At 32.2% G+C, this 22,951-nt stretch overlaps 1 protein-coding gene across 1 annotated transcript; it reads left to right on the plus strand.

Annotated features, from left to right (window-relative positions):
* The first annotated feature begins 11,087 nt into the window (after positions 1-11,087).
* Positions 11,088-12,435, plus strand: LOC145958126 (uncharacterized). Its single transcript, XM_083074603.1, has 3 exons — positions 11,088-11,523; positions 11,576-11,661; positions 11,881-12,435. Exons 1-3 carry the CDS (start codon positions 11,088-11,090, stop codon positions 12,433-12,435), a joined length of 1,077 nt encoding a protein of 358 aa, XP_082930729.1.
* The last annotated feature ends 10,516 nt before the right edge of the window (positions 12,436-22,951 follow it).

A 22,951-nucleotide genomic window follows, 5' to 3' on the forward strand; every position in this document is an offset into this window, starting at 1 on the left:
ATTAAAAAATTTATAAATCAGAAACGTAAAGTACATAAAATATTTATCTTAAAGTGAGAATCTTAGTGTCTCATGTTTGATAACTATTTTCAAAAAATTCTCAATAATATAGTTTTTGGGAACCATTTATATCCCACTTTACCACAAAAACACTATCATGAGAATGATCTAGAGTCCAACTTTATATATAAATATATATATATATATATATATATATATATATATATATATATATATATATATATATATATATATATATGAATTCCTTTCATCTCTAAATCTATTATCAAACACACAAATTAAAAAAAAAATATAGAGTTAATATTTAGATAAATTAATATATTATTTATAGGTTCCCAATATGATATTCAATAGTATTTTATCTTATTTATAGTGACTGCATAAAATATTTTAAAATAGATTAAATAAAAACTCATCTAAAAAGGCAATAACGAACACTGTATTAATTTATAAATAAATAGATAAATACAAATTATATTTTTGTTCTAAAAGTGAAGTAAAATATTAGGTAAAATATTTCCAATTCTTTATTAAAATATTTAGAAATTTTTGCAGCTTTAAAGTTTAGGGTTTATCATCTAATGGCAAACATTTATTTATGATAAATTATTTATTTTTATAAAAGAAGTAAATATAAAAAATCATAATAATAATAATTTTGGTTGAGAGTGACTTATACTTAACTATTAAACTATTAAAATCCTCACTTTTTATAAATTTTTTATACCAAAAATAGTCCCAAACGTCCTATTATCGATTCTCCTTATTAATTCATTTAATTGGATGAGGAATTGTTGGGAACAAACTGTTTAACATATTCCTTAAAATGTAATTTTATGTTTTTATTAACTAAAATTTATCAAAAGAAATTATGAAATTACGTGATTTTACCTTTTATTTACTTGTGATTTTACAACTAATAATCAATTTTAACTAATAATAAAAATGTATAACATTTATGACTAACATATTTCTAGAATAAAATTTGTTGGTTTAAAAGGGAAAAAAGTGGTAATAGTTTTAATAAAAGAAATAGCAAATGAGATCTTTTACTTAAAGAGAGAGAGAGAGAATTTATTTACAAAATAAGTACAAAAGAGAAAAGAAGAATGATAACTAAATTTACAGCACCAATTATTAAATTTATCTCCTTAAAAAATATTATTAGATGCCTGTTGTATTCATTGTAAAAAAATATAGTTCATGAAAGTCTTATATATTTGTCTTTGTCCCTCATCTTGGTAAAGATTGGTTGTATTTACATGATGATTATTTTTTTAACAAATGATGAAAGAGGTATAAGATCTTCTTATGCCTCATCCTGATGTCGAAAAATTGATGCGATTATTAGGTGCATGTATTCATCGTGAAAAAATATAGGTTATAAAAGTCGTATATATTGTCTTTGTCCCTCTTTCCGATAAAACTTGGTTGTATTTACATGATGATTGTTTTTTTTGACAAATGATGAAAGAGGTATACGATCTTCTTATGCCTCATCTTGATGTCGAAAAATTGAGACGATTATTATTAGATGCATGTTGTATTCATCGAGAGAAAATACATGGCATTAAAACCCTATATTTTTGCCTTTGTCAATGATCTTAGGGAAATTGGTTGTATTTACATAATTATTTATTTCGATAAATGATGAAGGAGGTATACGATCTTCTTATGCATGCTCCTGATGTCGAAAAATTGATACGGTTATTATTAGAATCATGTTGAATTCATCGTGAAAAAATATAGGCCATGAAAGTCTAATATATTGCCTTTGTCCCTCATCTCGGTAAAAATTGGTTGTATTTACATGAAAGTCTAATATTTACGATCTTCTTATGTCTATCCTGATGTCGAAAAATTGAGACAGTTATTATTAGATGCATGTTGTATTCATCGTGAAAAAATATGTCATAAAAGTCTTATATATTGCCTTTGTCTCTCATCTCGATAAAACAAAGTTGTATTTACATGATTATTTTTTTTGACAAATGATGAAAGAGGTATACGATCTTCTTATGCGTGATTCTGATGTCGAAAAATTGAGACGGTCATTATTAAATACATGTTGTATTCATCGTGAGAAAATATATGGCATGAAAGTCCTATATATTTTCTTTTGTCTCGGTAAAAATTGGTTGTGTTTACATGATGATTATTTCTTTTGACAAATGATGATAGAGGTATACGATTTTCTTATGCCTAATCCTGATGTCGAAAAATTGAGACGGTTATTATTAGATGCATGTTGTATTCATCGTGATAAAATATAGGGCATGAAAGTCCTATATATTTGCCTTTGTCCCTCATCTCTGTAAAAACTGGTTGTGTTTACATGATTATTTTTTTCGACAAATGATGAAAGATGTATACGATCTTCTTATGCCTGGTCCTGATGTCGAAAAATTGAGACGGTTATTATTAGATGCATGTTGTATTCATCGTGAAAAAATATAGGGCATGAAAGTCTAATATATTGCCTTTGTCCCTCATCTCGGTAAAAATTGGTTGTATTTACATGAGGTCATAAAAGTCTTATATATTGCCTTTGTCCCTCATCTCGGTAAAATATGGTTGTATTTACATGATGATTATTTTTTTTGACAAATGATGAAAGAGGTATACGATCTTCTTATGCCTGATCCTGATGTCGAAAAATTGAGACGGTTATTATTAAATGCATGTTGTATTCATCGTGGAAAAACATAAGGCATGAAAGTCCTATATATTTGCCTGTCCCTCATCTTGGTAAAAATTGGTTATATTTACAAGATTATTTTTTCGACAAATGATAAAAGAGGTATATGATCTTCTTATGCCTGATCCTGATGTCGAAAAATTGAGACGGTTATTATTAGATGCATGTTGTATTCATCGTGATAAAATATAGGGCATGAAAGTCCTATTTATTGCATTTGTCCCTTATATCGATAAAACTTGGTTGTATTTACATGATGATTATTTTTTTTCTACAAATGATGAAAGAGGTATACGATCTTCTTATGCCTCATCCTGATTTCAAAAAATTGAGACAATTATTATTAGATGCATGTTGGATTCATCGTGAAAAATATAGGGCATGAAAGTCCTATATATTTGCCTTTGTCCCTCATCTCGGTAAAAATTTGTTGTGTTTACATGATTATTTCTTTTGACAAATGATGAAAGAGGTATAGGATCTTCTTATGCCTGGTCCTGATGTCGAAAAATTGAGACGGTTATTATTAGATGCATGTTGTATTCATCGTGAAAAAATATAGGGCATGAAAGTCTAATATATTGCCTTTGTCCCTCATCTCAGTAAAAATTGGTTGTATTTACATGATGATTATTTTTTTCGACAAATAATGAAAGAGGTATACGATCTTCTTATGCCTATCCTGATGTCGAAAAATTGAGACAGTTATTCTTATATGCATGTTGTATTCATCGTGAAAAAATATGGTTATAAAAGTCTTATGTATTGCCTTTGTCCCTCATCTCGGTAAAACATGGTTGTATTTACATGATGATTATTTTTTTTGACAAATGATGAAAGAGGTATACGATCTTCTTATGCCTGATCCTGATGTTGAAAAATTGAGACGGTTATTATTAAATGCATGTTGTATTCATCGTGGAAAAACATAAGGCATGAAAGTCCTATATATTTTCCTGACCCTCATCTTGATAAAAATTGGTTGTATTTACATGATTATTTTTTTGACAAATGATGAAAGAGGTATACGATCTTCTTATGCCTGATCCTGATGTCGAAAAATTGAGACGGTTATTATTAGATGCATGTTGTATTCATCGTGAAAAAATATAGGACATGAAAGTCCTATATATTTTCCGTTGTCTCTCATCTCGGTAAAAATTGGTTGTGTTTACATGATGATTATTTCTTTCGACAAATGATAAAAGAGGTATACGATCTTCTTATTCCTAATCCTGATGTCAAAAAATTGAGATGGTTATTATTAGTTGCATGTTGTATTCATCATGATAAAATATAGGGCATGAAAGTCCTATATATTGTAGTTGTCCCTTATATCGATAAAACTTTGTTGTATTTACATGATGATTATTTTTTTCGACAAATGATGAAAGAGCGATCTTCTTATGCCTCATCCTGATTTCAAAAAATTGAGACAATTATTATTAGATGCATGTTGTATTCATCGTGAAAAATATAGGGCATGAAAGTCCTATATATTTGCCTTTGTCCCTCATCTCGATAAAAATTGGTTGGGTTTAGATGATTATTTTTTTCGGCAAATGATGAAAGAGATATACGATCTTCTTATGCCTGGTCCTGATGTTGATAAATTGAGACGGTTATTATTAGATGCATGGTGTATTCATCGTGAAAAAATATAGGGCATGAAAATCCTATATGTTGCCTTTGTCCCTCATCTCGGTAAAAATTGGTTATATTTACATGATGATTATTTTTTTCGACAAATGATGAAAGAGATATATGATCTTCTTATGCCTGATTCTGATGTCAAAAAATTGAGACGGTTATTATTAGATGCATGTTGTATTCATCGTGAAATATCATAGGTCATAAAAGTCCTATATATTGCCTTTGTCCCACATCTCGGTAAAACTTGGTTGTATTTACATGATGATTATTTTTTTCGACAAATGATGAAAGAGGTATACGATCTTCTTATGCCTGATCCTGATGTCGAAAAATTGAGACGATTATTAGTAAATGCATGTTGTATTCATCGTGAAAAAACGTAGGGCATGAAATCCTATATATTTGCCTGTCCCTCGTTTTGATAAAAATTGATTGTATTTACATGATTATTTTTTTCGACAAATAATGAAAGAGGTATACGATTTTCTTATGCCTGATCCTGATGTCGGAAAATTGAGACGATTATTATTATATACATGTTGTATTCATTGTGAAAAAATATAGGGCATGAAAGTCCTATATATTTGCCTTTGCCCCTCATCTCGGTAAAAATTGCTTATATTTACAAGATGATTATTGCTGTCGACAAATGATGAAAGAGGTATACGATCCTCTTATGCCTGATCCTGATGTTGAAAAATTTAGACGATTATTATTAGATGCATGTTGTATTCATCGTGAAAAAATATAGGGTATGAAAATCTTATATATTTGCCATTGTCCCTCATCTCGGTAAAACTTGGTTGTATTTACATGGTGATTATTTTTTTCGACAAATAATGAAAGAGCTATACGATCTTCTTATGCCTCATCCTGATGTCGAAAAATTGAGACGGTTATTATTAAATGCATGTTGTATTCATCGGGGAAAAACATAAGGCATGAAAGTCCTATATATTTGCCTGTCCCTCATCTTGGTAAAAATTGGTTGTATTTACATGATTATTTTTTCGACAAATGATGAAAGAGGTATACAATCTTCTTATGCCTGATCCTGATGTCGAAAAATTGAGACGGTTATTATTAGATGCATGTTGTATTCATCGTGAAAAAATATAGGGCATGAAAGTCCTATATATTTGCCTTTGTCCCTCATCTCGGTAAAAATTGGTTGTGTTTACATGATTATTTTTTTCGACAAATGATGAAAGAGATATACGATCTTCTTATGCCTGGTCCTGATGTTGATAAATTGAGACGGTTATTATTAGATGCATGTTGTATTCATCGTGAAAAAATATATGACATGAAAATCCTATATGTTGCCTTTGTCCCTCATTTGGGTAAAAATTGGTTATATTTACATGATGATTATTTTTTTCGACAAATGATGAAAGAGGTATATGATCTTCTTATGCCTGATTCTGATGTCAAAAAATTGAGACGGTTATTATTAGATGCATGTTGTATTCATCGTGAAATATCATAGGTCATAAAAGTGCTATATATTGCCTTTGTCCCACTTCTCAGTAAAACTTGGTTGTATTTACATGATGATTATTTTTTTCGACAAATGATGAAAGAGGTATACGATCTTCTTATGTCTGATCCTGATGTCAAAAAATTGAGACGGTTATTAGTAAATGCATGTTGTATTCATCGTGAAAAAACGTAGGGCATGAAATCCTATATATTTTCCTGTCCCTCATCTCGATAAAAATTGGTTGTATTTACATGATTATTTTTTTTTACAAATGATGAAAGAGGTATACGATCTTCTTATGCCTGATCCTGATGTCGGAAAATTGAGACGGTTATTATTATATACATGTTGTATTCATTGTGAAAAAATATAGGACATGAAAGTCCTATATATTTGCCTTTGTCCCTCATCTCGGTAAAAATTGCTTATATTTACAAGATGATTATTATTGTCGACAAATGATGAAAGAGGTATACGATGCTCTTATGCCTGATCCTGATTTCGAAAAATTTAGACGGTTATTATTAGATGCATGTTGTATTCATCGTGAAAAAATATAGGGTATGAAAGTCTTATATATTTGTCATTGTCCTTCATCTCGGTAAAACTTGGTTGTATTTACATGGTGATTATTTTTTTCGACAAATAATGAAAGAGATATACGATCTTCTTATGCCCCATCCTGATGTCGAAAAATTGAGACGGTTTGCATGTTATATTCATCATGAAAAAATATAGGGCATGAGAGTCCAATATATTTGTCTTTGTCCCTCATCTCGGTAAAAATTAGTTGTGTTTACATGATGATTATTTTTTTAACAAATTATGAAAGAGGTATACGATAATCTTATGCCTGATCCCGATGTCGAAAAATTGAGACGATTATTATTAGACGAATGTTGTATTCATTGTGAAAAAATATAGGGCATGAAAGCCCTATATAGTTGCCTTTATCCCTCATCTCGGTAAAGATTTATTGTATTTACATGATGATTATTTTTTTCGACAAATAGTAAAAGAGGTATACAATCTTCTTATGCTTGATCCTGATGTCGAAAATTTGAGACGGTTATTAGTAGTTGCATATTGTATTCATCGTGACAAAATATAGGGTATGAAAGTCCAATATATTGCGTTTGCCCCTCATCTCTGTAAAACTTGATTGTATTTACATGATGATCATTTTTTTTACAAATGATGAAATAGGTATACGATCTTCTTATGTCTAATCCTGAGATGTCGAAAAATGGAGACGGTTATTATTAGATGCATGTTGTATTCATCGTGAAAAAATATAGGACATGAAAATCCTTTATAGTTGCATTTGACCCTCATCTCGGTAAAAATTGGTTGTATTTACATGATCATTATTTTTTTCGACAAATGATGCAAGAGGTATACCAACTTCTTATGTCTGGTCCTGATGTCGAAAAATTGAGACGGTTATTATTAGATGCATGTTGTATTGATCGTGAAAAAATATAGGGCATGAAAGTTCTATATATTTTCCTGTCCCTTATCTCGGTAAAAATTTGATGTATTTACATGATTATTTTTTTCGACATATCATGAAAGAGGTATACAATTTTCTTATTCTTCATCCTGATGTCGAAAAATTAAGACGCTTATTATTAGATGCATGTTGTATTAATCGTGAAAAAATATAGGTCATAAAAGTCCTATATATTGCCTTTGTCCTTCATCTCGGTAAAACATGGTTGTATGTACATGATGATTATTTTTTTTTGACAAATGATGAAAGAGATATAGGATCTTCTTATGTCTGATCCTGATGTCGAAAAATTGAGACGATTATTATTTGATGTATGTTGTATTCATCGAGAAAAACTATAGGTCATAAAAGTCTTATATATTCCCTTTGTCCCTGATCTCGGTAAAACTTGGTTGTATGTACATGATGGTTATTTCTTTTGACAAATGATGAAAGAAATATACGATCTTCTTATGCCTGATCTTGATCTCGAAAAATTGAGATGGTTATTTTTAGATGCATGTTTTATTCATCGTGAAAAAATATAGGTCATGAGAGTCCTATATAATTGCCTGTCCCTCATCTCGGTAAAAATTAGTTGTATTTACATGATGATTATTTTTTTTCTACAAATGATGAAATAGGTATACGATCTTCTTATACCTGATCCTGATGTCGAAAAACTGAGACGATTATTATTAGATGCATGTTGTAATCATCGTGAAAAAATATAGGGCAGGAAAGTCCTATATATTGCCTTTGTCCCTCATCTCGGTAAATTTTGGTTGTATTTACTTGATGATTATTTTTTTCGACAAATGATGAAAGAGGTATACGATCTTCTTATGCCTCATGCTGATGTTGAAAATTGACACGGTTATTAATAGATGCATGTTGTATTCATCGTGAAAAAATATAGGTCACAAAAGTCGTATACCTGATCCTGATTTCAAAAAATTGAGACGGTTATTATTAAATGCATGTTGTATTCATCGTGAAAAAATATAGGGCATGAAAGTCCTTTATATTTGCGTTTGTGCCTAATCTCGATAAAAATTGGTTGTATTTACATGATAATTATTTTTTTCGACAAATGATGCAAGAGGTATAGGAACTTCTTATGCCTGGTCCTGATGTCGAAAAATTGAGACGGGTTTTATTAGATGCATGGTGTATTCATCGTGAAAAAATATAGGGCATGAAAGTTCTATATATTTTCCTGTCCCTTATCTCTGTAAAAATTGGATGTATTTACATGATTATTTTTTTCGAAAAATGATGAAAAGGTATACGATCTTCTTATCCCTGATCTTGAAGTCAAAAAATTGAGACGATTATTATTAGATGCATGTTGTATTCATCATGAAAAAATATAGGTCATAAAAGTCCTATATATTTGTCTTTGTCCCTCATTTCGGTAAAACTTGGTTGTATTTACATGATTATTTTTTTCGACAAATGATGAAAGAGGTATACAATTTTCTTATGCCTCATCCTGATGTCGAAAAATTCAGACAATTATTATTAGATGTATGTTGTATTCATCGTGAAAAAATATAGGTAATAAAAGTCCTATATATTGTCTTTGTCCCTCATCTCAGTAAAACTTGGTTGTTTGTACATGATGATTATTTTTTTCGAAAAATGATGAAAGAGGTATACGATCTTCTTATGCCTTATCCCGATGTCGAAAAATTGAGACGGTTATTATTAGATGCATTTTGTATTCATCGTGAAAAAATATGGGGATGAAAGTCCTACATATTTGCTTGTCCCTCATCTCGGAAAAAATTGGTTGTATTTACATGATGATTATTTTTTCGACATATGATGAATGAGGTATATGATCTTCTTATGTCTGATCTTGATGTCAAAAAATATAGACGGTTATAATTAGATACATGTTGTATTCATCGTGAAAAAATATAGGACATGAAAGTCCTATATATTTGCCTTTGTCCCTCTAGTCAGTAAAGATTGGTTGTATTTACATGATGATTAATTTTTTCGACAAATGATGAAATAGGTATACGATCTTCTTATGCTTGGTCCTGATGTCGAAAAATTGAGACGATTATTATTAGATCCATGTTGTAATCATCGTGAAAAAATATAGGGCATGAAAGTCCTATATATTGCTTTTGTCCCTCATCTCGGTAAAAATTGGATGTATTTACATGATGATTATTTTTTTTGAAAAATGATGAAAATGTATATGACAGTGTTGTTAAAATCATGACCCAACGCGTGAAATCGCACGATTTTACGGTTTGCGGAAAAATTCCGTGCTGAATCGGATGCATAATCGGGGCGGAATAAGATGGGAGTAAAATCGCGATCTTCCGCGTGATTCGTGGGATCTTCGATCTTTCACGATTCGAAAAAATAAAGAACAAATCGCACCTGAAAATCTTCGACAGAAAAACCCTAATTTCTTCTTCCTATTTATATTATTGCATCCGCGAGTCCGCAGCACCAGAAGAACACTTATCTGCAGTAGAAGAAGAAGAAGAAGAACGCAGTATCGCATTCGACAGCAATAGAAGAAGAACAGCACGGAGTCGGACGTAGTGTTGTTAAAATCGCGACCCAACGCGTGAAATCTCACGATTTTACGGTTTGCGGAAAAATTTCGTGCTAAATCGGATGCATAATCGGGGCAGAATAAGATCGAAGTAAAATCGCGATCTTCCGCGTGATTCGTGGGATCTTCGATCTTTCACAATTCGAAAAAATAAAGAACAAATCGCACCTGAAGATCTTCGACAGAAAAACCCTAATTTCTACTTCCTATTTATATTATTGCATCCGCGAGTCCGCAGCACCAGAAGAACACTTATTTGCAGTAGAAGAAGAAGAAGAACGCAGTACCGCAGTCGACAACAACAGAAGAAGAACAACACGGAGTCAGACGCACGATAGCGACAGAAGACCGGAGACGGAACCGCGAAGAGCAGAAACGTAGAAGAAGAAAACGGAACCGAGAAGAAGAAAACAAGAAACGGAACCACAACAACAGAAGAAGAACAACACTGATCTTTGTGGCTTGTGCACTTCTCGACCTTTCTTTTATTTATTATATTATTTCTTTTTTCTTTTTTCTTTTATGATTTAAGTATATAATTATTATCTTCTTTTATTTTTTTTTACATCTACAGTTTTATACATTACCTGTTGTGTTTTTTCTTTTTTAACTTTTAACTTTTAAAAATATTTTAATTTCTTTCTTTTCTTTTAATTTTAAGTTTCAAACATATTTAAAAATATGAATGTCTCCATTCTCACCATTAATAATTTATTTAATTTTTTTTACATAATTTTTTCTTTAACTTTTTGCTTTATAAATATATTAATTCTATGATTTAAAAATTAAAAATTTTTCTTTTTTAAATAACTAATGTATTACTTTTGAAGTATTGTTATTTTTTCTTTATTAATTAAGCATTATATAATTTTTTTTAAGAATTTTAAAAAATAGTGAAATATGTTAATTTTTTTAAAAAATTCAATCCTAAATAAATATAGTAATTCAATGATTTTTTTTTATTTTTTGATGTTAAATCCTAAATAAATATAATTTTTTTTAATTTAATATCAAATCAATAAAATTGAATAATTTAACCTTTCTTTTATATTAATTCAACTAATTCCTTTTTTAAATTCTTTTCTTCCTTCACTAATGTTTTTCTCATTTAATTTCTTATTTTTATTAGTTTTTGTTTGAAACTATTGAAGAAAAAATGGCATCAGGAGAAGGAACTCAAGGAAATGAACCACCACGAAAATTGCATAAAAATGCCGCTGGAATGAAAACTGATGTGGCATGGAAGTATGATGTTTCTGTTGATGGGGATGCAAGAAAAGTCAGGTGCAAATTTTGTGAAAAGACATTTACAGGAGGGGATTATCGTTTGAAACATCATTTAGCAGGAACATCCAAAGATGTTGGGGCATGTAGATCGGTACCTGAAGATGTTAAAAAAGAAATGTTGGGTATTGTTTCATCATTGCAACAAAATCTCCTAAAAAAATCCGGTGACATTGAAGGAATAGGTAGTAGTTTTGCTGCTCAATTAGAAGGTGGTGATATTGGTAGTCAAAATCTTTTCAAGAGAAAAGTTAGCTCTCAAATGACAATCAACAAGATCTTTAAGAAGGATTTGAGGGAGGAAGCATGTCAGGACATTGCTCTATTTTTTTTATTTGAATGTTATCCCTTTTAATGCAGCCAATAGTGAAGCATATAAGAAAATGTTTGAATCAGTTGCTCGACACGGTCCAGGATTTGACCCACCATCCTACCATGAGATTTGGGTAAAATACTTAAAGTATCATGTCGAAATGACCAATCTTTCTTTAGATGATCATAAAACTTATTGGAAAAAATTTGGATGCACAATAATGACAGATGGATGGACAAATAAGAGGAGGAGGACTATATTAAATTTTTTAGTAAATAGTCCACTTGGAACAATTTTTTTGAAGTCTATTGATGCATCCAAGATATGCAAGACAGCTGACAAAATTTTCTAGATGTTAGATGATGTAGTTGAAGAGGTTGGGGAAGAAAATGTTGTTCATATTGTCACAGACAATGTAGCAAATTACAAGGCAGCTGGGGAAATGTTGATGAAGAAAAGGACTAAGTTGTATTGGACACCTTGTGCAGCTCATTGCATTGACTTAATGCTTGAAGATTTTGAGAAAAAGATACCACTTCATAGTGAAACAATTGCAAGTAGTAGAAGGATCACATCATACATCTATGGTAGAACAAGTCTTATTGCTTTATTGCATAAATTTACTAAGGGGGGTGACTTGATTAGACCTGGCTTGACTCGTTTTGCTATTTCCTACTTAACCTTGGGATGCTTGAATGAGAATAAGGGTCCATTAACTATAATGTTTACATCTGAAGAATGGAGTTCTAGTCAATTAGCAAAGACCAAGGATGGAAAGTTTATAGAGAATTTGGTTACAGATAAGGGGTTTTGGAAAAATGCTATGAATTGTATGAGAGGTGCTTTTCCCTTGGTTAAAGTTTTGCGCTTAGTGGATTCAGATGAAAAGCCAGCCATGGGGTTCTGATGGAGCTACTTGGAGAAGAATGTTGTTTCTTCAAGTCTCCATGCAAGGACCGTGATGCTTCTTGAGGTTGACACCTTGAGACCTCTGAAAACTCCTTTGAAGAACCTTCAATGGAGGAGAAGTCCTAGAGGAGGTTCGACCACTTCCTAAAGCTTGTGAAGGAAGCTTGAGGAACCAAGGCAAAGTTGAGAAACTTTGCTAGAAAACCTAGGAGAGAACTCTCTACGGTTTTATGACTCTTGAGTTGAGAGGAAAATCTGATTTCATTCTCAAAATATGTTCAAAAGTGAGTACAAGTGTAGGAAAATCAAATATATAGGGGAAGATAGCTTGTAGGAGAAGCTAACCTTAACCATGGTTCACTAGGAACCATGGTAGGGTTAATTAAACTCCCACGGTTTAGCTAGCTTGTAGGAGAAGCTAATCCTTGACCATGGTTCACTTAAGAACCATGGTAAGGTAAGCTAACCTTACTTGAGTTTAGAAGCTTGCAAGACAAGCTTCAAAACTCAAGAAGGTTTACTTAAGAAATTTGGCCAAAGAGAAAGAATGAGCTAGGCGGCCCATGGTTCAAAATGCTCCTTGAATTAATTTGAAAATCTTTGATTTGGTTTAGTTAGGTTCATCATATGATGATGAAACCTAGCTAAATCAAATCTATTAAAAATTAGGAGCAAAATGAGTCCAATATGCAAAATTTTGCCTAGGCCCAACTCAGGCCCAATTTCTAAGCACACCCTCAAGCATTGCTAAATGTCACCCCCTTTTTCCTACTGAAAAAATAGAAAATGAAAGTATCAACTAGGGAGGTTAAATGGAGTTAAACTCTCCAAGTAACCTACCTTAAAATTAATATACAAACACTTAGAAAAAGCAAGTAAAGTGCCTCACAAATACAAAGGCAAAAATAACCTATACAAGAGACTACTATATGTACAAACAAATGAAAAGGTCTTTAAGATCATCCCATTCCTCTTGGTTCTTTTAAGATATCACCTCTTGGATTCCTTGGCCTTGGCCATAGTCTATCATCCCCTCCCTCTTGAAGAGGATTTGACCTCAAATCTCGAGTGTCTTCATGATTATTGGCCACACCTACAAATATATAATAAAATTCATTAGAGGTGATATTCTCAACAAATAAATGTGAAAGGTATATCCTAGTAGGAATCCTTTCACTGAACCTAATGAAATCCATGATACTAGACCTACTAATATAATGAATAGGATCCTCTCCTAAACATAGACTAGGTATATTTCTAAATCCTAAAAATGTGCTAAAACTAAAACTATAGCACACTAAAGACTTAACCCTAAAAAATAAAATATCTTGCCTAAAGTACCCTATGTGGTAGCCAAGGCATTTCCTAGAAAATAATGAAAATACTACTAAGAAATTTCCTAAACAATTTTGGATTATATTATTTGTTGGATAGTCATGAAAAGAATTTGTCACAAGGAACCTTGAAGGTTCATATGTTATATCCAACAAATAATATATTCCATAAATTGGGTGCATTATTGACACAACTAAGGTAGGAAGACTATCTACCTTGGGCACCACCAAGGAAGTAGCATGAGAAGTAGAACTAAATGAAGTCCACTTCTCCTTCACAAAATCTTGAAATTGAGATTCTTTTTCTTTACAAATAATGGATTTGTGAATCTCTTCTTCAAGACTAGTGGCAGCGTGAGGATAAGAGTTAAGGTCTTTATGAATAAAGAGAATAGTTTTCATAGATTCTTTAGTGATAAAGCAATTCTCTTTAGACATAATTCCCTTAGAGGATATTTCTTCCTCTTTACTCTTCCCTACCTTTTCTCTTTTTCTTTTGTTTTTCATTTGTGTTTGATCCTCCGCCACTTGTTGAGGTGAGAGAGGATAAAGTACAAATTTCTTTTCCTTGTGAGTGAAGGTAATTTCATTAGTAAGACCATCATGTACAGTTTTCTTTTCAAATTGCCATGGTCTTCCTAACAAAATATGACAAGCTTCCATTGGTACTATATCACATAAAACTTGGTCCTCATACTTCCCAATGGAAAACTTGACCTTCACTTGTTGGTCAACTACTATGTCACCATCCTTATTAAGCCATTGCAAATGATAAGGTTGAGGATGTGACATAGTAATTAAACTCAACTTTTTAACCAACCTAGTGCTACAACAGTTGCACCATGAACCACTATCAACAATGAGAGAACAAGCATTATTTAAAACATTACATCTTGTATGAAAGATGTTCTCTCTTTGTGATAGGATACCACTAGGTTGATTATGAAGGATTCTCCTAAGCATTAGGAGTTCTCCTTCATAAGGATAAATTGGCTCCACTTTGGATCTTTGAAGCGTTGTTTCAACCTCACTCTCACTAGAAGAGGAAGTAGTAGTTTCTTCTTAACTACTATAAGTGTCATGCCCCCTTAAGATCATGACTTTCTTTGTAGGGCATTGAGAAGCAATGTGGCCTCTCCCTAGACACTTGAAACATTTAATATCACTAGTCTTTGTGCTAGTGTGTGGAGTGATGAGATCTTTATCCTTATCTTTATTTTTCTCTTTCCTTTTAGCCAATTCTTTGGAGGGTTCTGAAATAATTTTCTTTTCAAAAGGGTTTTCCTCCTCCAAGTAGTCTTTCCTAAGAGATCTAGAGAGGGAGCTTTCTTTTTTAGAAGATTTTCTCAATATTTGTTGTTCTACCCTTACACAAAGTTGGACCAAGTCATTTAGGTCCCTGTAGGGTAGTAGCTCCACTTGGTCACTAATCTCTAAGTTAAGACCACTCATGAATCTGGCTACTGTAGTGGCTTCCTCTTCCCTTATACAAGCCCTCATCATTAAAAGCTCCATTTGTTGTCTATAGAGTTCTACAGACATATCTCTTTGTTGAAGCCTTTGGAGCATATTCATAAGCTCCCTACCATAGTAAGAGGGAATGTGTCTCCTCCTCAATGCACTCCTAAGATCATTCCAATATTGGATAGGAGGATCATTGTGGAGACGTCTTTCTCTTTCCAAAGAGGTCCACCAATACATTGCATGCCCTTGAAAGCTAAGGGTTGCAAGAGGGACTTTTCTTTCTTCACTTACCCTATGGCAAGCAAAGAGTTGTTCTACCTTCATCTCCCAATCAAGGTAGGCCTCCACATCATCCTTCCCAAAAAATTGAGGGAGATCCACCTTGGATTCCCTAGGTTTAATAGTTCTTCTTGGGGAAGGTTGATAATGGTTACCTACATTAAGGCTTTCATTAGGAGATGTGTATTGTGAATGTGAACTCCTACTCTTTTTCCTATGTTTTCTCATATCTTCTTTCAATTTTTCTTCCTCTTGCTTTAAAATTCTCAACTCTTCCTCAAGATAAGCAAGATGTCCTTCTCTTTCAATTCTTTCCTTCTCTCTTTCAATGGATTCTTGCTTTTTCCATAGTTTAAGTGATTTGAGCTCTTTAGTGATATAAGAAAGACTTTTTGGAGAGCCATCACTTTCACTATTGGAGAAATTTTGAGACATTTCAATTCAAGAGATATTTTTCACACAAAAATAGTTTTTATGAAAATAAGGTTTTGGAGTGCTTTAGACTTGGCACTTAGAGGTCTAAGAGTACAAATTGAACTTTGGAGGGAGGTGAGCTACTAAAGAGCCACTTAATAACCAAGCCTCTTCAAGTAAAAATCTCTAAACCCCCTTGTACTTTTGTCTTGCACAAAACAATTTTCACAAAGAACTTTTCTAAAGAAAATAACAAGCAAGTGCCTATGTGTACAATTTATAAAATGCTTGAAAACATAAAGAGCATGAAAACATAAATTGCTTGAAAACTTAAATGACTGAAAACATAAATTGCTTAAAACATAAATTGCTTGAAAACTTAAAGACAAGAAAACATAAACTAGACGTTGAAAGCAAGTAAACCTAAGTGAGAGCTTGAAAGGTACCAAAGACCTTCAAGGACCACTCTCACAAGTACTACACGTGATTAGCTATAAGAGTTCTTAAGGAGAGATGGAGATACACCAAAGGCACTCCAAGACACTCCTTAACAAAGGCCTTGTACAAAAATTTAGAAAGCAAAATTACAAAGAAAATGAAATTCACTTTTTTCTTCAAATGAAATGCAAATTCACACTCTAAATGAAATGTAAATTCACACTCAAATGAAATTAGTGGCTGCACCTAATTTTAAGAAAAACAAATTAGCCACTAATTAGAAGCAAATGTTAGTCACGGATTTTGTAAGGAGAAGTAGGTTTTAGAATAAAAAATTTCCGTCACTAAAATTTGTTCTAAATTTTCACAAAAAAATTTCACAATCAGCTTTGTTCTTTCTTGCTCCAATTCAGCCACCAACTGCAGCCTCACAAAGGTGTTTCACTCCTTTTTTAGAAGTAACCTTGAGGTTAGTCACTTCTAGGTGTATTCAAGAACCTTGCCACCAAGAGAGAACAAACTCCCTAAGCAACCACCAAAGCCTTCAAGTAGATATCCCTTGCCTTGGCCTCCTACACCTTTTAAGAAGCACTCAACCACCTTCAAGACTAGAATATTAGTGCTAAAACTGAAAATGAACAATTTAGAATGGCTACACCAAGTGGTAGAAGAAAATGAGACAAGACTAGAAAGAGTTCCACAAATTGACAAGCAAAAATTAAGGCAAATTTGGAAGCTAGCACACACAAGAGTATCCTAGGAAAGGCACTAGAATGGATTACAAAATTAAAAGCTAAGATTATGAACAAAAACAAGACACAAATAGGTGGCTGGACCAACTAAAAATGTAAGCAAAAATTCATCAAAACCGAGAGCAATTTTAAGCAAAATTTTCACTCCTTTTGGCTTTTTCTTTTGCTTTTTCTTTCTTTTCTTTTTAGTAAAATATTTTTCTCTTATTTTTCTTTCAATGTTCAGGAGTTTTAAATGCCTTTTGATCACTTAGGAGTCTCGGTTTTAAGGTAGAAAAACTGCAGCAAAATTTGACACAAAACAAGAGGTGTTCACATGCAATTTTCAACTAGTGCTACACAATTTTGTACTATTTTTTTGTCAAATTTTTAAGCACTCTTTCTCTTGTTTTTCTAATGCATTTAAGACACTCACACCTCTGTTTTGGTTCTGTTTTAATGTTCAAAAATTTCAATAAGTTTCAGCCACTCAACAAGACACAAGAAACCTAATAGGAGTAGTGTTTAACAAATTTTTTTTTGACAAACTTTTAACAAGACATAATAGAAACCTAACTCTAGGAAATTTGCTAGGACTAATAGCAAATTAAGAACTCAATGATGTAAAACAAAAGCACATATGGTGAGGTACAGATTCAATAAGAAAAATCCACAAAAATTTCGGACTCAATCAACACAACACAAAAACTAGGTTAAAACAAGCTAGTCTAGGAATCAATGACATTCAAAGGACTACACATGACTCTAGACAAAACATATGATTCAAAAACAAAAACATACACTAAACAAAATCAATGTCCAATCACGGACTCATGTATAGGAATAGAGAAGACTCAAACAAAAATCAAAAGCACAAGTACATGAACCTAAAGCACAAACCGAATTGATTCAAGGAATTAGGAACAAGCAAAAATCATGAATCAATTATTTCATATGTGACATAAGGATCCATCAAAAATTTATTAAACCTAGATCCATACAGCAAACACAAATTTGAGACATAGAAAAGGAAGATACATGACGGATTCAATTAGAAGAAGTTTGGAAACAAAACCTCAAGAGCACTAGGCTCTGATACCAAAAATGATGGAGCTACTTGGAGAAGAATGTTGTTTCTTCAAGTCTCCATGCAAGGACCGTGATGCTTCTTGAGGTTGACACCTTGAGACCTCTGAAAACTCCTTTGAAGAACCTTCAATGGAGGAGAAGTCCTAGAGGAGGTTCGGCCACTTCCTAAAGCTTGTGAAGGAAGCTTGAGGAACCAAGGCAAAGTTGAGAAACTTTGCTAGAAAACCTAGGAGAGAACTCTCTACGGTTTTATGACTCTTGAGTTGAGAGGAAAATCTGATTTCATTCTCAAAATATGTTCAAAAGTGAGTACAAGTGTAGGAAAATCAAATATATAGGGGAAGATAGCTTGTAGGAGAAGCTAACCTTAACCATGGTTCACTAGGAACCATGGTAGGGTTAATTAAACTCCCACGGTTTAGCTAGCTTGTAGGAGAAGCTAATCCTTGACCATGGTTCACTTAAGAACCATGGTAAGGTAAGCTAACCTTACTTGAGTTTAGAAGCTTGCAAGACAAGCTTCAAAACTCAAGAAGGTTTACTTAAGAAATTTGGCCAAAGAGAAAGAATGAGCTAGGCGGCCCATGGTTCAAAATGCTCCTTGAATTAATTTGAAAATCTTTGATTTGGTTTAGTTAGGTTCATCATATGATGATGAAACCTAGCTAAATCAAATCTATTAAAAATTAGGAGCAAAATGAGTCCAATATGCAAAATTTTGCCTAGGCCCAACTCAGGCCCAATTTCTAAGCACACCCTCAAGCATTGCTAAATGTCACCCCCTTTTTCCTACTGAAAAAATAGAAAATGAAAGTATCAACTAGGGAGGTTAAATGGAGTTAAAATCTCCAAGTAACCTACCTTAAAATCAATATACAAACACTTAGAAAAAGCAAGTAAAGTGCCTCACAAATACAAAGGCAAAAATAACCTATACAAGAGACTACTATATGTACAAACAAATGAAAAGGTCTTTAAGATCATCCCATTCCTCTTGGTTCTTTTAAGATATCACCTCTTGGATTCCTTGGCCTTGGCCATAGTCTATCAGGTTCATTTATGAAGAAATGGATCGAGCTAAAGAAAAGATACAAGATGCTTTTAGAGGAGATGAGAGTAGGTAATTATCTTCTATTCTATTTGCTTCATTTTATAAATTATAAACTTAATACTTTAGTTGAAAACTATTTTTTTTTCAATTGTAGCTACATTCCCTTATGGGAAATTATTGATCAAAGATGGGACAAACAATTACATAGGCCTTTGCATGCTGCAGGTTACTACCTTAATCCTATACTACATTATGCTCCTAATTTCAAGGTTGATTGGGAAGTTAAGAGAGGATTCATTGATTGCATGGAAAAGATTGTTGGAGACTTTGAAATAATAGGAAAAATTGATGATCAACTTCAAGATTTTAAGAAAAAAAAAGACCTTTTTGGTCATCCTATAGCTCAACATGCTCTTAATACCAAAAGTCTAGAAGATTGGTGGGAATCTTATGGAGATAAACATCCAGAATTGCAACAATTTGCAATTCGGGTTTTGAGTTTAACATGTAGTTCATCCGGCTGTGAGCGCAACTGAAGTGTCTTTGAAAGGGTAAAAATTCTAATTTAAAATGGTATATCTATATATATATAATGTATTTCATTTCCTTTTTCCTATTATATGATAATTGATTTTTCATTTAGGTCCATACCAAGAAAAGAAATCGTTTGTTGCAAAAGACCATGAATGATGTAGTTTATGTCATGGCAAATTCCAAATTGAACAAGAAGCGAGTTAGAAAAGAAAAAAACTATGGTATTGAAGACCTTTCTTCCGATGATGATTGGATTGTGGAGGAAAATGATCAAATTTCAGATTTGAATTCCTTGAATGAAGACATACTTGAAGTTGGACAAGATATTGGAACTAGTGGGGGTGGTGATGCACTTGTGGACGATTTGGATGTTCCTCCTATTGAAGAGGATGAATTAATTGGAGTTGAAGTGGTGGGAGATGCTAATGCCATTAATGAGAATGAAGATAACATGGATGATGGTTGTCAAGAAAAAATTTATGCTCTCCTAAATGACTAGAATGCAAGATTTATATGAATTTATAATTGTTATGTTTTTAGTTATTAAGTCTTGTGACTTATGAACTTTCTAATTCTATTAGGAGTCGTCAAACTTTTTCATATATATTTTCTATTTAAAATTTAGGTATTATATGTTTAATAACTTGAGTAGGAATGTAAGATCTTATGATCCGAGTTACGATTCTCGAGTTACGATGTTTCACTCTCTTTCCGATCCTAAGTAGAATCTCGATTTTAACAACATTGGTACTATACGATCTTCTTATCCCTGACCTTGATGTCAAAAAATTGAGACGGTTATTATTAGATGCATGTTGTATTTATCTTGAAAAAGTATAGGTCATAAAAGTCGTATATATTGCCTTTGTCCTCATCCCGGTAAAACTTGGTTGTATTTACATGATTATTTTTTCGACAAATGATAATAGAGGTATACGATCTTCTTATGCCTGGTCCTGATGTCGAAAAATTGAGATGGTTATTATTAGATGCATGTTGTATTCATCGTGAAAAAATATAGGGCATGAAAGTCCTATATATTTGCCTGTCCCTCATGTCGAAAAAAATTAGTTGTATTTACATGATGATTATTTTTTTCGACAAATGATGAAAGAGGTATACGATCTTCTTATGCCTAATCCTGATGTCGAAAAATTGAGACGATTATTATTAGATGCAAGTTGTATTCACCATGAAAAAATATAGGGCACGAAAGTCCTTTATATTTGCCTTTGTCCCTCATCTCGGTAAAACTTGGTTGTATTTACATGATTATTTTTTTTGACAATTGATGAAAGAGCTATACGATCTTCTTTTGTCTCATCCTCATGTCAAAAAATTGATAAGATTATTATTAGGTGCATGTTGTATTCATCATGAAAAAGTATAGGTTAGAAAAGTCCTATATATTGCCTTTGTCCCTCATCTCGGTAAAAGTTGATTGTATGTACATGATGATTATTTTTTTCGACAAATGATGAAAGAGGTATATGATCTTCTTATGCCTGATCTTGATGTCGAAAAATTGAGACGGTTATTATTAGATGCATGTTGTATTCATCATGAAAAAATATAGGGCATGAAAGTCTTGCATATTTGCCTGTCCATCATCTCGGTAAAAATTGGTTGTATTTACATGATGATTATTTTTTTCGACAAATGATGAAAGAGGTATACGATCTTTTTATGCCTGATCCTGATGTCGAAAAATTGAGACGATTATTATTAGATGCATGTTGTATTCATCGAGAAAAAATATAGGTCATAAAAGTCCTATATATTGCCTTTGTCCCTCATCTCGGTAAAACTTGGTTGTATGTACATGATGATTTTTTTTTCGACAAATGATGAAAGAGGTATACGATCTTCTTACGCCTGATCCTGATGTCGAAAAATGGAGACGGTTATTATTAGATGCATGTTGTATTCATCTTAAAAAATATAGTGCATCAAAGTCCTATATATTTGCTTGTCCCTCATCTCGGTAAAAATTGGTTGTATTTACATGATGATTATTTTTTTCGACAAATGATGAAAGAGTTAACGATCTTCTTATGTCTGATCCTGATGTCAAAAAATTGAGACGGTTATTATTAGATACATGGTGTATTCATCGTGAAAAAATATAGGGCATGAAAGTCCTATATATTTGCCTTTGTCCCTCATCTCGGTATAGATTGATTGTATTTACATGATGATTATTTTTTTCGACAAATAATGAAAGAGGTATACGATCTTCTTATGCTTGATCCTAATGTCAAAAATTTGAGACGACTATTATTATATGCATATTGTATTCATCGTGAAAAAATATAGGGTATGAAAGTCCTATATATTGCCTTTGTCCCTCATCTCGGTAAAACTTGGTTGTATTTACATGATGATTATTTCTTTTGACAAATGATGAAAGAGGTATATGATCTTCTTATGCCTGATCTTGATGTCAAAAAATTGATACGGTTATTATTAGATGCATGTTATATTCATCGTGAAAAAATATAGGGCATGAAAGTCCTATATATTTGCCTTTGTCCCTCATCTGGGTAAAGATTGGTCGTATTTACATGATAATTATTTTTTTTGACAAATGATGAAAGAGGTATATGATCTTCTTATGCCTGATCCTGATGTCAAAAAATTGATATGGTTATTATTAGATGCATGTTGTATTCATCGTGAAAAAATGTTGGGCATGAAAGTCTTTTATATTTGCCTTTGGCACTCATCTTGGTAAAATTTGGTTGTATTTACATGATGATTATTTTTTTCAACAAATGATGCAAGAGGTATACGAACTTCTTATGTCTGGTCCTGATGTCAAAAAATTGAAATGGTTATTGTTAGATGCATGTTGTATTCATCATGAAAAAATAAAGGGTATGAAAGTCCTATATATTGTCTTTGTTCCTCATCTCGGTAAAACTTGGTTGTATATACAAAATGATTATTTTTTTCGACAAATGATGAAAGAGGTATACGATCTTCTTATGCCTGATCTTGATGTCGAAAAATTGAGACGGTTATTATTAGATACATGTTATATTCATCGTGAAAAAATATAGGGCATGAAAGTCCTATATATTTGCCTTTGTCCCTCATCTGGGTAAAGATTGGTCGTATTTACATGATAATTATTTTTGTTTACAAATGATGAAAAAGGTATATGATCTTCTTATGCCT

Source organism: Cajanus cajan, chromosome 5 (assembly GCF_000230855.2).
Source record: "Cajanus cajan strain Asha chromosome 5, NIPB_CcT2T_4, whole genome shotgun sequence".
In the NCBI taxonomy this organism is placed as follows: Eukaryota; Viridiplantae; Streptophyta; class Magnoliopsida; order Fabales; family Fabaceae; genus Cajanus; species Cajanus cajan.

Excerpts from the sequence above, each read along its gene's own strand:
- LOC145958126 (XM_083074603.1), top strand. The coding sequence starts at position 11,088 with ATGGCATCAGGAGAAGGAACTCAAGGAAATGAACCACCACGAAAATTG. Across the intron at positions 11,524-11,575 it reads GGATTTGAGGGAGGAAGCAT|CCAATAGTGAAGCATATAAG; the intron begins GTCAGGACATTG and ends CTTTTAATGCAG. Across the intron at positions 11,662-11,880 it reads CATCCTACCATGAGATTTGG|ATGTTAGATGATGTAGTTGA; the intron begins GTAAAATACTTA and ends AAAATTTTCTAG.